The sequence below is a fragment of the Pteropus vampyrus genome, unplaced genomic scaffold (genome assembly GCF_000151845.1).
Source record: "Pteropus vampyrus isolate Shadow unplaced genomic scaffold, Pvam_2.0 Scaffold399, whole genome shotgun sequence".
Classification (NCBI taxonomy): Eukaryota; Metazoa; Chordata; class Mammalia; order Chiroptera; family Pteropodidae; genus Pteropus; species Pteropus vampyrus.
This window is the reverse complement of record NW_011889180.1, coordinates 624,956-641,256: the sequence shown is the minus strand read 5'-3', so window position 1 is coordinate 641,256 and position 16,301 is coordinate 624,956. Positions and strand designations below refer to the sequence as shown.

Genomic DNA, 16,301 nt, shown 5'->3' with positions numbered 1-16,301 from the left:
AGTGTTTGATTAAATAACTAGGAGAAGAAAACTATACATCAGGAGATAGAGATCTTGCAGGCCATCTTAGAATTCTGCCTACCATAAACCTTATGAGATGCTTTTCTTCTGGCAAGAGGATTGTATGTTAAGTGCTTTCTTAGCATGCATCTTTGTCTTCTATATTTTGTAATTTTTTTTTTTCTTTAGCAAATACCACTGAATCCACAATTAGGTGTCACATGAGGGGATTTCAGGTTTTGGTAAAATGATGACAGTAGCTGTCATTCATGAAGACTTACTATATCCAGACATTATTCTGAGTTTTACATGCATTACCTCATTTAACCACCACCACAACTCTATGCAGAAGGTGCAATCAGTATCATGAGCTATGGATGAGAGAGCGGGCTGGGCATGGCTAAGTGACATGCCCAATATTTATCAAACAAATATCTCAACAGCTAGAAAGTGGCAGATCTGGGACTCAAACCCACATCTCTTTTTTTTCAGAGCCCTCCTTCTTATTTCCATCAGTTGTCTTGCTATGTTGTGGTTTTGAATGTCCTCCATATCTATGATGATTATCATTCGTCCATTTTTTTCTTAGTCAAATTTGCCATCCAATAACAGAAAATGTCACATAGACCAAACCTTCCCTAAAAACAAAGGACATCCCTGAAAGTCAAATACCAGAGACACAAGGGTGTTAGAGTGATTTAGAGCCTGACTTTTGGTAAGGATAATCCATATGTTAGCAGCTGGCATTTTAATGTGCCTTGTTCCTGGATTCTATGATATGCTTTGCTGCCTGATTTTATGCCAGACATTGATTAATAAGTTTCATCAAAAAGAAAACTCAGCAATTCAGCCCTGGAGAGCAACTTCAGGTCTTTCCAGAACAGCCAATCCGTGTCAGCAGGACTCAGAATAGAAATGGTACGCATCCATCAAATGGATGGATGGGATTTTAAGAGTCCTTATAAGAGAGGTTGCTTCCTCTGCTCTACTCTCTACTCTTTACCATATGAGAATACGACCAGAATTTGGCAGTCCTCAATCCAGAAAAGGGCCTTCGCCAGAACTCGACCATGCTGGTACCCTGATCTTACACTGCCAGCCTCAGGAACTGTGAGAAATAAACTTCTGTTGTTTATCAGCTGCCCAATCTATAGCACTTTGTCATAGTAGCCCAAATTTAAGGCAGAAATTGGTACCGAGGGTGGGATGCTGCAGTAACAAATACCTAAAAATGTGGAAGTGGCTTTTAAACTAGGTAATTGATAGAGGCTGTAAGAATTTTGAACTGTATGCTAGAAAAGGCCTCCATTGCTGTGAATGGACTAAGACAGACTGTTAAAAAAGTTGGGGGGGATAAATGAAACGCATTAGAAATTATTTCTTTGAACATAAATATGAGCAGAATATAGTGACATTCAACCCTTGTAGTTTCTCTTGTCAATAATAATGGATCTATAATCTTGAAAATTAAATTAATGAGGATTATTTTGTTACTGATGTTTTAAGATAAAATTATAAACAAATGCAGATTAATGATCTGGAAAGACAGACTTTGCTTACTGTTTTCTTAATATTTTAGTACTTTACTAGGGCTAATTTACTATGAGTAGAAGAGTTACAGAGAAAATTTTGGAAAAACAGATTGAGTTGTATAAGAACATTTTTTCCACAAATATTCTTAGAATAGAGATAGTTATACAGATATCTCATTTCAACTCTTATTTATCTAGTGTGGTATTTATGTTTATTTTCTTTTATAGCTATGTCTCTAGAGATGATCAAGGATAATAATAATAGTAGGACTCTTGGCATAGAGTGAAATCTATAATTTCCATTAATTCTAAAATTAAAATAAAGTTTCATCTACACTCTCATTGTGAATAATTTATCATCTTGAGAACTGTTTTCTTTGCTTCAAATTTAATTTATTTAAATTTTAAAATACAATTTATTTATTTGTTTCCACATAAACTTTTAAACCAGGAGGAAATGTAACTAATGTTCTGGTCTGTCCTCAGTTGTTAGTTGGGAAATTGGCATTTGAATTTAAATATTAGATTCTCTTTATTAAATACTTGTGAGCCTGTTCCTAAGAGAGTGACCATTCAGGGTCAAATTCAGTTTCTAAATCTGCAGTGGGGCCAGATCTGGATTTTGGTGACATGCCAAGGCATTGCTACCTTGTGAGAGTTTGCCTGGCTGAAATTTCTAACACTCCTTTGCAAACTGCAGGGTGCATTCTTCTTATTTACAATGATCATCGGTGCAGCTCTAGTCTAAACTCAACCTATGCTTGACGAGAAGTTTCTGACTCGTAGCCTTACACTGTACCTATACCTTCATAGAGCTACGTGTATTTTACATTTCTTGCTTTCTCTCTCTCTCTCTCTCTCTCTCTCTCTCTCTCTCTCTCTCTCTCTCTCTCTCTTTCTTTTTTCTCTAGGAGAAGTGCCCCATAGAAATTAAATGGAGGAAGGAAAATTTTAGATTGGAATGTCCTCTCAAATCCAGCCCACAGAGTATATTTTATATTTAAGTACATTGTTTTATGCTGTGTGCTTTCTTTAGAGGGCTGCTTCTTAGCTACCATACTCAGGAGACTATGAGATTCGTGAGGGAATAATCAAACTCTTCTCCAATGAACTGAAAAGGTAGCTTTACCTCTCAGTTGTTATCCTGGAAGTTTCTAAGTGATCTCTACATCTTTTTTCAGCCCTTTTGCAGTGCATCGTTGGTATCACTAAATATTTTCTATGAATAGTAATCCATATATTTATTTCTAAGTAATTTCTTCTCCAAAATTAAACAGGACTATCAGAATTGATTGAGATGATATAGCAATCAAACGAGGGATATGATGGTTTTTGTTAATTTTGAGATAATTGTTTGTTTATAAAATTAGAATAGAATAAATTTGAATTTTATTAATAGCATAATACATTTAGGAATCACATCACCTGATAATGAACCCCGATTTCACAATTAGAGGGGAAAAAACCTGTGTCTGGTACATTTGTCACACAATCAAGGGGTTTCAGCATTTTCTGCTCTGAAAACCATCTCGTTCTTTAGATTTCCCTGAAGCATTTTCACGCCTGCCTCCTTCTGACTTGCATTTTTCTTGTTTACATGTTGGTTGTCATGACTGTCATTGCTGTCAGCTCCATGGGGACAGGGAATGTGCTTTGGACATTTTTTTTAAGTTTATTGGGGTAACATTGGTTAATACAATTATATAATTTTCAGGTGCACATTATAATTTGACATCTGTATATTCTATTGTGTGTTTCCCTCCCAAAGTCCAATTTCCTTCGGCTACCATATATTTGATCCTCTTTACTCACTTCACCCTCCTCCTATCCCCCTATATTTGACCCCCTTTAACCATTTACCTACCTCCTTCTCCTCCACCCGCTACTCTCTGCACTAGTCTATAGTCCATGTCCATGAGTCTCTGTTTGTTTGTCCTGTTCCATTTTTTGCTTAGGTTTATACCCCGCATATAAGTATATGGGGTATATCATGTGATTTTTAACTTTTTCTGTCTGGCTTATTTTGCTTAGCATGATTATCTCAAGGTCCATCCATGTTGTCACAAATGGCAGTATTTCATCTCATGGCCGAGTAATATTCCATTATATAACCTCCATATTGTTTTCCATAGTGACTGTACCAATTTGCAGTCCCACCAGCAGTGTATGAGGGTTCCTTTTTCTCCGCATCCTCTCCAACATTTGTTATTACTTGTCCCGTTGATTATAGCTATTCTAACAGATATGAGATGGTATCTCATTGTGGTTTTGATTTGCATTTCCCTAATAGCTAGTGATGTTGAACATCTTTTCAAATATTTGTTGGACATTTTTTTTGTCTCCCGTAACACCTGAACCTCAGAGCCATTGAGTATATATTTGTTATATTTAATTGAAAAGTTCTAAAAACAATTTGTTTATCAAAGTTGCACATGACTAGGAGAGACTAAGAGGAGTAGCTAATAAGTTAAATATCAGGACTTTAAAATATCTCAATAGGCCGAAAAATGTATAAAAAGAAATATAAATAATAAGAACTGAATTCAAAAACACAAAAAAACAAAATTAGGAATGTAATAGGTGTGTTTAATAGTGAATTACACACAGCTGAAGAAGGAATTAGTGAACTAGAAGATAGTTCAAAAAAGTACAAAATGAAGCACAGAGAGCAAAAGATTAGAAAATGCCAATGAGAGGCTAAGAAACAAAGAGGATATATTGGGAAAGTCATATACATATATAATTGGAATAATACAAGGAAAGGAGAAAGGGAATGAGGCAGAAACAATATTTATAATGGCTGAGAATTTTCCAGAAATAAAAAATATCAAACCACAGATTCTAGAAGTGTAGCAGATTCCAGGCAGGATACGCAAATAAACCCATAATTAGACATATTATGGTTAACCTGCGCTACAATCAAAAATAAGGAGAAAATCTTAAAAGCAGACTGAGAAAATAAATATCATCAAAGAAGCAGAGTTTATATTTTTAGATTAAATAAGATGCTTATTGCATGAGTCATTTTTTTATGATTTAACACCTTAACCAAATTTTCATCTTTGGAGCCTGATTAGGCCATATGAAGTTTTCTTCCAAAGCTAGAATAGAGGATTTGAATGGCTATTGACCAAAAGAGAGAGATTCGATTTATTCTAGTTAACTCCAAGGGAATGGACCAAATTCCAGTATATGGAGGGTCCAAAAAAATCAAACATATCTCTACTTAATATAAAGAGAGATATCTAATATTTCGAGTTGTTAAAACCTGGGATAAATTACCTTATATAAGAAATGAGTTCTCTAACATCAAAGGGTTTGATCAAAAGGCAGATACATTAGTTCATTTATCAAATATTTAGTAAACACCTACTATGTACCAGGCGTAGCTATAGATGCTGGGGATATATCAGTCAACAACACCAACAAGAACGAAAATGGCAAAAACTCCTTCTATGGAGAACATATATTCTAGTGCAAGGACACAGACAAGCATGATAAATAAGTCAGTCATGCACAGTGTTAGAAGATGCTAAGTGCTAAGAGGCAAAAAATGAAACAGGGTAAACGGGATCAGGAGAACTGGGGGAAGGAAGGTTGGCAATTTAAAAGGTAATGATCACAGTGGATCATTGAGAGGTATTGTTTGCCATTAAGACCTTAAGTCGGGAAGGGAGTGTGAGCTGGAAGGATCTAATCAGTTAAACAGAAAAGATTGGTGGGAGTTACTTTCAACTCCATAATTTAGTCCTACCATATATTTCAGAATAAATTTAGAATTTTAGCAAATGGAATTATATTTATTATTATGAAATAATAGAAATCAAGATAACATCCTATGTTTATTAATGAAAGCTGTTAATCCTCACTGTAACATCATAGAAACTCTGCACTTGAAAAACATTTCTTTTAAAAATTCCAAATTCCAGGAAGGATGTGGTACCTTCTTTTGGTACTCTCAGAATTTGGTGGTTAGAGCAGATAATTAGTATCAGCTTGTTAGAGAACTGGGCTGTCATCTAGAGAAAATATGTAAAGAATCTTCACAGAGCGTTGAATAGCGGAATTGTTGGTTTGTACTTATGAATCAGATTGTTTTTTGAAAAAAAGAAAAGCCGACAAACACCCAGCTGCTTTTTTAAAATAAATAAATAAATAATGTCTGTCTTTGATGTTGAGTTTCGCAGTGCCAGCCATTTGAAGTATAGAGGGCTTTGACATGTGCAGAAGGAAAAGCCAAGAACATCTTCACTGGTAACTGTAGTCTTGTGTTGCAGGCACACAAAAAGTCCCTTTGGACAGTTAAACCCAGTGAAGGCATCGTTCCCCCGGAAACTGATGTTCAACTGACACTGACCGCCAACCTGAATGATATAGTGACATTCGAAGACGTGGTCATTTTGGAAATCGAAAATAGCAGCACCTATCGGATTCCTGTCCAGGCTTCAGGAATTGGTTCCACCATTGTTTCAGATAAGCCCTTTGCTCCAGAACTCAATTTGGGAGCACATTTTAGGTATGGAAATACCATGGATGAATTTTCGAAAATATCACATATATTGCATAAGTAAATAGAACTAGCCTCTTCAGTCCCTCCCCTTTCCTGTCTTCACTTTCCCCCCTCTAGATGGGTACATCAGCCACAAGAAGACACTTCCCAGGCATAGCTTGATTACAATCTCCAAGCTGTGTCCCTCTACACTGCAGAAAAGATGGTTTATGGGAAGTGTATTATTCTCTCAAACTCACAGTAGCTTCTCTGTGACTAATTCAGAAACTCAACAATGATTCCTCCTCTTTGATTCCAATACACTTTTAATCTCTCTCCATGGATGTAGAAAATACAGATGCATCTTAGTGGTAACCTAAGTAGAGTATAACTAGGAAGCTAAAAATTTATTATAAATGCTTCTTATCGGGAATTACACAGCCAGTAGCTTGGGGGTGGGCATTATGTCCTCTGCTTGCTTCCCCACTACAGCATCAACAATGGAGATGGTTGTGATTGGCTTCACCTGATCACTCAGGAAAAGCTAGAGCATGTGAACAAACATTTAAATAAAAGGTGGTAGAGTATAGACACCTCTGTGCAAAATGATCTAAATGTGGCTCTAAAAATGTATGCAGTCTGAAAGCTAATGGGGGAGGATATGTGTGGGGATTTATTCATGGTTTCCAGAAGAGTCATGCAGCTGTCTAGGGCCAGATAAATTTGTGCCTATCCATTGCAATACTGTGAACAAATCTCAAAGGGGCACTCCTGCCTTCTGGTCTAACAGGCCCCAAAAGCCAGCTAGACACACTGTGCTTAGAGAAGATGAACCTGACAAAAATAATTAGGAGCCCTTCCCACAAACCCATCCATGGCTCCTTCTTCTGTTCTATCTACGAAACGTGGCACTTTATTGAAAATACTGTAAGCTGCTAGGAATTAGGTAATAGGCAAGTCAGATAGTTGAATTGCATGTGTTTTCAGAAAAGCATCCATTATAGTTTTTTGTCAAATAGATATAAAAAAGCTCCTCTCTGCCTGTCTATTGACCATAAGCTAGAGCATTTTGTCAATGCATGCCATGCTTCTATTTCCAAATTTATTTAAGTACACTCAAAAAAAATTATAGAAAACAATATACTGTGAACAAGCCTTGATTACATGTTCTCTTTAATCTATAAATAGTGTCGAATAGCCTCAAAGGATATTCTATCACTTGCCTGGAATTGAGAGGGGTAACCTATAGTTTTCTATGAATATAGAAGCAAACTGCAGCATTTAGCTGTCAATTTCCCCTCCGCCTAAACCCTATCATTCTTTTTTACCAAAAAAAAACATCATGCTGCCAGAGATCTTGTTAAAAGCAGAGGTGGGCAAACTGCAGCCCACTGTCTGTTTCTATAAATAAAATTTTATTAGAACACAGTGGACAGTTGATTAGTTGTTGACAATGACCATGTGACTCAAAAGTCTAAAATATTTATTATTAGGCCCTTTACAGAAAAGTTTGGGGGCATATAGGTCTAAAAAAATTACCCATATGCCACCTCTTCTTTGGGGCAACTCCCTTAAATTTTCAGAGCTTCTATTTCTTCATTTATAAAATGGGAGTAAATATACTTATTTTTACTGGTTTGCTGTGATGGTTGAAAGATATACTGTGAATAAGTGGCAGAGGCCCTGCCTATTTTATAAACAGTATGTATTATTTATTGTTTTTTTCCAAAGCCTACTCTTAGCCATGAAGTCAAACTACTTAGTAAAGACTACAGTGAGCATGCACTGAGGACATATATCTAGAACGAAATGGTTACACCTGGCAATTGACAAATACTCCTGATTATTTATCGGATGCTACTACTTACTTCTTAGATATGATATAACTTCCTAAGGAGGAACAGATGGGATAAGATCACAAAGCCTAATAAAATTTAAAAAACAGTCTCAAAATGAGTTTTATCACTGAAAAAAATTTTTTATACATCAGTAAAAAAAAAATCCCAAACAAAATACATTTGAACCTCCACCTCCAAGATCTTAGACATTCCAATGTTTAACAAAGAGCCGGAAAATCAAGAGGCCCTTAATAAATATTTGTGGACTAGATGAAAGAGGGAGTGAAATAGCATCTTTAAAGCCGTTAGTCTAAGAAAAAATGACCAGTCCAGCTGGCATCCTGGTCCACTACAGTCCTCTTGACTTTTGATAAGGCGTGAAGGACATGTGTCATTTCTCTTTGAAGTTCCCTTCAAACAAGCCCATCACAAGACATTTCACTCAGTCAGCAGAAATTTACTCAACACTATTTGAAATACACTTCTCTTCCAGTCAGCATTTTGCTTTCCTTTCACTCTTCAGAACTACTTCTCATAAATTAGCGTGGTTTTCATATGAATTGTGTCTGTGCATATTGTGGCATGCTTGACCTACTGGGAAAGTCTGAAGATGGGTGGGGTCACTTTCCCACGGCCCCTTCCTTGGTGATGACAACTCAAGGGCCAAACCTAGGTCCCTGACTCCAGTCTGTGGACCCCCTGAGTAGATCCTGCTTTGTCTCAATGCTGCGGTAACTCCTAGTAGCATTGCGATATAGCCTTTCTACATTAAAATAATAATAATGATGATGATGATGATGATGATGATGTCTATTTTGTTGCCCACTTTTAAAATACTTCCAGAGGAGTAAATCCCAAGGGTGTAGAGCTAAATAGAACATCCCAAAGGTGAGTCCTCTCTCTACCGGCCTTCTCTTTTCCAGCCTGGACACCTATTACTACCGCTTCAAGTTGACCAATAAGGGACGTCGGGTCCAACAGTTGTTTTGGATGAACGAAGATTTCTGTCCCCAGAACAAGCTGAGCAAGAAAGGCCTGGCTAAGAAGGGACTTGCTAAGAGCCAGTCCCAGCACCATTGCTCCCAGCCACCCGAGGCTCCCCACTGCCCCGTGTTTCAGCTCCACCCTGTCCGGATGGAGCTATACCCAGGCCAGACAATCGATGCAATACTCGAAGGCTATTCTGCTACTCCCAGGGTAAGAGGACAGCATGTGTAGAAGCTATTTTTCTCCTAAATAAATCTTTACTCCTTCTATTTCTTAGGAGAGTTCCTTGACATTTATCTGAAGAAAGGATGTGGCTTCTTAAGGATTGCATACAGAGCTAAGTTACCATGGCAGCACCCATTGTTTTCAAGGTTCAGCTCTGCTCAGTTTTCTATTTGTTTCTACAACTGTCACGAAACCAACCTGAAAATACTATTTAAAGGAGGTTGTCATCCCCAGGGTCAACAGTGACCAGCCAGTAAATCTCTAGGAAAGGGATATCCAGCATTCAGCCAAAGCTAAACCTCTGATGAACACTTAGCAGTATTCCTATTTATTCAAAAGGAGTGTTTTTATAGGTACTCTGGGCTGCCTTTTTTATCTGGGTATTGGGACATCCCCAGTTCCTTCCTTCTCAGCCTGACATAACAGCATCACATTTATAATCATTATTTTTTTATGTGTCAATAAAGGAGCCACATTTACCTTCAGTGATTCTGATATTCTCTTATTTACATTATCACCATTCTGCTTAAACGTTTATGCAAATCCAAGCCATATCTCTGTTTATTCCTATTCCGTCATGGAGACTGGAAACCAGCAGAAACCTAAAATAAACTTCTGGAATCACTTGTGAGCCTCTTCTACCTCACAAACACAGACTTTGTGGATGAGAAATGATGCTTGCGCTTTTCCTGGTGTCACCAAATTAGGAGGCAATAACAAACTTTCTCCTCATGAAATAGAAAAGAATAAGAAATTTGTCTTGCAGCAGACAAGATAGCATAGCTGGCTCATTACTTCATTATGGAGTGTATAATGAGGTCTTTCTGTTATTTGGGGGTTCAACCATCTGTTATTGAGTGTGTACCACATGACAAACAGTGTGCTAGGCAGTAAGGATGCGAAGGCGAATGGAATGCAGCCCCTCATTTCAGACGCTGACAGCCTGTTGCAGGAGCACATTTACAGTGTGATCAGGAGCTGACTATATTTCCAAAGGCATTAAATCTGACCTGCTAGGGTTCTAAATTCAGTGTAAGCTTTCCTGAAAGCTTCCCTGAATGTTCTCCCAAGTTATGCTACATAATTAAGAAGAGAAGTGAATTTCTTAACATCTGAAACTTGAGCCATCTTCAGTACAAGCTATTCATGATATAAATTCACCTTGGGTTGCTTCTACTTTATAAAAATCTCAGCCTCTGGGGGCCAAAGAAATATTGATTTCTGTAGCATGATTTTTAAATATTCAAGTAAGAAAAGCAAAGTTTTTCCAGCCACAGTTTATGACTAGCTTAATAAGAAATATAACTGCAATTGAACTATAAGCCCATAAGGACTTTTTCTGTCTTGTCCATCACATTTGGGGATGTCCAGTCCCTAAGAGTCCTGATGCATAATACATTATATATATTTTACATATATATATATATATATATATATATATATATATACATATATATATATATATATATATATATATATATATATATGTTGAATTGAATGTAAATTGACTATGTCCTCAAGAGCAGTCAGAAATAGACACAGGATCCCTCCAGGACATATTTAACCAATCAGACATCAATTGTGTAACAGAGCAATATCTGTAATGCACTATTTGGGAAAATGTGCTCCTCCCTGGTGTCTCCAGGCAGGTAGTTGAGAATCAGTTTGATGATCATTGAGAAATAAGTTTTCTGAGCTATGAATATTCCCAATATGTGGGTGTATCTCATCTGCAGATAGTCAAAGAAAAGCTGGTTTGCCACGCCATGATCGGGACACAGAGGGTGAAGAGCTTGGTGATGAATGTTAACATCATCTGTGAATTCATAGCGCCACTTATCCAGCTCTCCACCAAGCAGCTCATATACCGACTGGAGAAGGTCAGTGGGGCTGTGCTGGGAGGGCTGGGATCAGCACTTTCACATTTGCATTTGAGAAGCTGGGTGGATGGGAAGCCTGTTGCACCCACACCCAGCGTATGTTTTGGGAGCTTCAGACACCTATACACCTTCAGCTGAAAATTCTGAATCTAAACCTATATTCCTTTGAAATGTAAATTGCTATGCAAATTTTACTTCCATCATTCCTGATGCATAAAACCAAAGCGAAGGGATATTCCTATGCACTGAAAATGCACTGTAGTCGATCATTTTACTCTAATTAGGTGAAAAAACATCACAGTATAGAAAGAGTTGGAGTAGAATTATTGATAATTACAATAATTAGTAAGAACAGCTACCACTTATTGATTGGCTTGTGCTAGTCACTGAGCCATGTTTATTTCGTACATTTTCCCAGTTGTTCCTCACAGTAGTCTATGCTGCAGGTCCTGTATCATTCCCACGATACACATGGGAGAACTGAGCTGCAAGTTAAGCTATTATGTAGAGCACCTAACACTGCTTAAGAATAATCAACTTAAACTATATGATTCACATTTTTAAAAATGTTATTATTAGTTTCAAGTATATAGTACATTGGTTAGACATTTATATAGTTTATAAAACAACCTCCCTGATTGTTTTTTCTCCTCTGGCTCTCCACCTAGCCATTACATTACTGCTAACTGCATTCTCTATGGCGTGCTCCCCATCCCCGTGACTATCTATCGACTACTAGTTTGTACTTCTTTCATAAATTACATGGCTCTAAATGTCCATGACTTTATATGGCCATTAATGGGGAGGCAGAAGATAGGAGAGAAATGGAAATGACTGCTGCTCAGGGCAGGGAGTCAGGATAGTGAAGAGGTGAGGGAGGTATCACAGTAGGACTTGACCTATTCCTCAGCAGATGTCCGTCATAGAATTGTTTACCATTTAAAACATGTACATATGGAATGTCTCTTCCAAGCTGGAGATTGTATTGGTACTGAAAATCTAGTGAACCAGCCAGACACAGTCAAAGCTCAGAGACTGGTTGAGGTCACAGACTGTAAACAAATTATTAAAATTTACTTATTTAAATTACGATTCTGAAGAGTGCTATGAACAAGAGGTATAAGGTGCTGTGGAAACACGTATCAGGAGATGTGACCTTATTTGTACCTGTGGTGACAGATGTCATCCTTGAGCAAGTGCCTCAAGTTGAGACTTGAAGAAGAAATGAAGTTAGTCTAGTGACAAGAGAAGAGGAGAGAATTCTAGGCAGAGGGAACAGCACACATGATGGGCTCGAGTTAGGAAAGAGCTTGATGAACATAGACCTGAAAGGCCACCTTAGACAAAGGATTTGCCAAGAGCAACATAAGGCCCATCTGAATGAAGAAGTGGGCAAGGACCAATGAGTGTGGCATGACTGGGAGGCATGTCTTGGCATTCGGGACACTGTGTCTCATGCTGGGGACACACAATGAGGACACACCCACCCTGACGAACCTCACAGCCGACTGGGAAGACCAAGTATTAAGTAAGCAATTGTCCCACAGTGTGATCTGTGCTGTCATACGGAATGACTCGGGTGGCAGTACCTGAACTGTCATGGGGAAATCAACCAAGGTTCATTTCATGACTTGGAGGCTTGCAGGAGAGTGATCAACACCATTTATTCTGGTAGTGAATTCGATCATATTTTGTTCATTTTAAATAAGTGTCTATTGAGCACCCACCATAGATACAGTTCTCTGCTGAGAGATGACTGAAGGAGGTTATAGTCGAGAAGGGGAGCAAGATGTACAAATTCTACTCAAATCAACAAGTAATTTTTGAGCACTTAAAATAGATGAGGCAGCAAAAACACAGCTAAAACCCTGACTTTCCCAACTAGTGGGAAAAAGTAGACATTGACGAAATAGCAGGATTTCAGTTATAGAACACTAAACTGTGATAAGCTCCATGAGATGTATAAAAAGAAAACACTACAAGAGTTCCTGCTACAGTTATTAAGTTTTCATTGCTGTTTTAAATTCTTCTTTTTTTAAGAATCAGGAAAGGTATTTATTGGCTGTGCTGAATCTGTTGGCATTATATTTTTTCCTAAATGTAACTATTCAAAGAAAATTCAGTGAATATTTATTGAATAGCTATTCCGTATAAGACATTACAGTATATATTAAATATGCAATTTATTTTCTTTTTAGATTTTTTTCTAAGCCCATAAACACTCATAAAATGTGTAGTGTTCCTTTTCTTCTCTTTATATCCTTAAGCCTCTTTAAAAAGTATATCTTTGTTTAAATGTATGTTGTTTGACTTTATCACTAGAGTAAAATGGCAAATATTTTAATCTGGCAGTGACTTACTGAATTAAAAAATGAATTGAGTCCCAACTCCCTGTTTGTTTTTGCCTTTCTCTCCTTCCCCGCAAATATCACAAGTTTGAAATCTGTCTTACTACTGTTATTTTTCGTTGTTCATTTCCTGCTCATATGTAACCCATAGCAGGGACAATAAAAAAATGCAACTTCATTACCCAGAGTGTGCAAGAGACCTGTTAGGTCTCAGTATTCAGATTTAATTATCTAACACCCAGTTATCTATTCTGTTTCCTTCTTTTTAACTCAGGGCAGCATATCTGATTTACTACATTAGCTGATAATGATACCAGCGCTGCCTATAGGAGAAATTTTTCTATAACCGTTTCCTCCGATTTGATCTACTTTATAACTATTGTACCATTCATAAGCCACAGAGATGAAACCACTTCTTTGTGGAATTGAAAAGGTCAGTTGAAACCAACAGCCGGTTTGCTTCATGAAATCTAGCAGGAAATCCTGTCTGTTGATATTTGGAGAGAAAAACAATTCAGAGAGAAAGGGATCATTATAAAATAGAACAGTTTCTCTGTGCATCAACTCCTTCTCATCACTAACCTCTAAATGGCCTCTTGCCAAAAGCAGCCAAATGTGGTTTCTTTACTTCAAAGCTACCTACAGTGACACAGCGGCTGGGGGGAAGGTCACTGGGTGGACAGTTCTCCATGCAGCCTTTGTATGGTCCCAAAGTGCTGCTTTATCCCTCCCCCAAACTGTAGTATGCAATCTTCAAATGCGAGATAAGTCTAGTACCTGTATTACCATGTTAGAGAGAGGGGAACAATAGTTGGCATCTTATGGAAAGTGCCAGACCAAGGGCTAGTAGAGTGTAACTGAGGCAAGAAACTCAAGCCAACTGTTCTGGACTAAATGATTGTGTCCTCCCACCAAATCATGTATTGAAGCCCTAAACCTCAATGTGATGGAGGTGGAGCCTTTAGGAGGTGATTAGGTCATCAGGGTGGAGCTTTCACGAATGGGATTCATGCCGTTATAAGAAGAGTCAAGAGAGAATCTCTCTCTCAGCCAGGAAGCAGGCCCTCACCAGACACCAGATCTGCTAGCCCCTTGATTTTGGACCTCCCAGCCTCCAGAACTGTGATACATAACTGACTGTTATTTAAACCACCCGGTCTATATTTGTTATAGCAGCCCAAACTACGATACAATGGACGGCCACCCAGTCGCAACCAGAGCCAGGGGACCCAGGAATCACAGTAAAAGGAAGACTGTGCTGGACAAAGACGCAGAGACAGAGTCAGCTGACAAATGTGGAATCAGGAGGATTTAACTGAAATCGGAACAAGGAGAAAAAGCTAATCAAAACAGAGGCCTGTGGGGAAAATGAGCTAGAGTTGTTGGAAGAGCTAGGGAATGATTGGATGGAGGTTCTCTTTGGAGGCCATAGATTGAGGCTTGAAATCACCTCCTGCTGGTATGAAAGGACCCCCTTTCCAGGGTACACAAGAAATAATGTGGACCCCAATAATAGAGTGAGAAAAATCCAATCTGGCCAGAAACTTCCGGCTCATGATCCATTTCTGATGCTTTCTCCAGTTGAAAATTAAATTTGATATGTTCAACAGAGTGAAAAAATGCTTCTAACTCAATTATCCCAGTGTTATCAGAAAAAAATTAGAGGAAATAGTTATGATCATTTGCCCATACAACAAGTTAGGTATATTGGCAAATTGGATATTTTGAGTATGGAAAAAATATTGTAAAAGGAAAAAAATGTTTTATTCATTATAATGATATATGAGTTCTTCCGCAAGATATCACTCGTTTATTAGACTTTGTTTTATGACACTGTGGAATCTTCTATAGTAAGAGTTCTGTCCAAAGGCATGGTTTGTACAGGCTTTTTAACCAGGCAACAAGAGAGTAGGAAATATAATCTGCACTTTCTGGCTTATGTGAGTTCACTTCTCAGTAGTCCACCAGACATTCCGGATAGTTTATCTAAATCTCTGCAGGAGAGAGAATAGCACATATCGTGAGACTTTTATTACTAAAGGCTTACTATGTTTAACATAACTTGGTTTGTTTCCTCTTTTTCCTTTTTCTCAGAAACCTAACACTATCTTGGAACCTCATTACCAGCCCTTGGTCATGAAGAACATTTCCACCCTGCCCGTGACTGTGTTGCTCTCAGTAAATGAACCCTTCTTTGTCTGTGAGATAGATAAATCTCTGCGGCCCTTAACACCTGAGGTAACTTGACTGAGGGCTGTCCTAGCAGATTCCTGGGTAGGTTGTGCATGAGAAAGGGGAATAATGTTAGAATACCAACTTCAGTCCAGAAAATTATAAAGAATCCAGGAAACAAAGAGGAAACAATACAGAAAATTTTAAATGAGTCATAAATAATTTCCAGTGTCAATCAGTAGGAAAACTATCATTAATAGTGTAAGAACTTCTGGCTCATTATGATGACCCTTTTATCCTTGCCCATTATAATGAAGCTGATCTTTAGAAAACAGTGACTTCACACAAATGACAATAAATATCTTTTAATTCCCCTCCATCAAATCTGACCAAAACTCCATCCAAGGAAATGAGGGAATAGCCAAAGCCCAGTCCCTAAACCAGCCAGCCCATCTCCAAATACTGATAAATTGGAGCCAGTCTGAGAGAGGAGGCTTGAGCTCATCAGGCTGCCAGTCTGGGGCATGACGCAGTGTTCTCTACGCATTCCTTCGAGATCATATTCGTGATCCTTTGCTGGATGCGAGGGCGGCAGTAGGGGTGGCCGGGCCATGGGGCAAGTGGCACAGCAGAGCTGTAAGAAAGGGGGATTGAAGGAGAAACCAGACCCACATACCATCAGCTTATGGAGAAGTGGTCCCAAGGAAAAAGTCAGAGCAGGCAACAATCATGAGATCTCAGAAGAGGAGCCTGGGACTTAAGGAGAGTTTCCATGAGCCACATTTAGGGAGGTGGGTCTTTGCGGGGAACGGGGAACAGAGCTGCTTGGT

General features: G+C 38.2%; 1 protein-coding gene across 1 annotated transcript in view; it reads left to right on the top strand.

Moving 5' to 3' along the window:
• The window catches only part of HYDIN (HYDIN, axonemal central pair apparatus protein), a 351,593-nt gene that overhangs the window by 195,502 nt on the left and 139,790 nt on the right, over positions 1 to 16,301 (top strand). The window contains exons 20-23 of the mRNA XM_023523662.1: positions 5,810 to 6,048; positions 8,783 to 9,056; positions 10,808 to 10,951; positions 15,394 to 15,537. Coding sequence (XP_023379430.1) covers positions 5,810 to 6,048; positions 8,783 to 9,056; positions 10,808 to 10,951; positions 15,394 to 15,537 — 801 coding nt within the window. The remainder of the gene's footprint in view (positions 1 to 5,809; positions 6,049 to 8,782; positions 9,057 to 10,807; positions 10,952 to 15,393; positions 15,538 to 16,301) is intronic.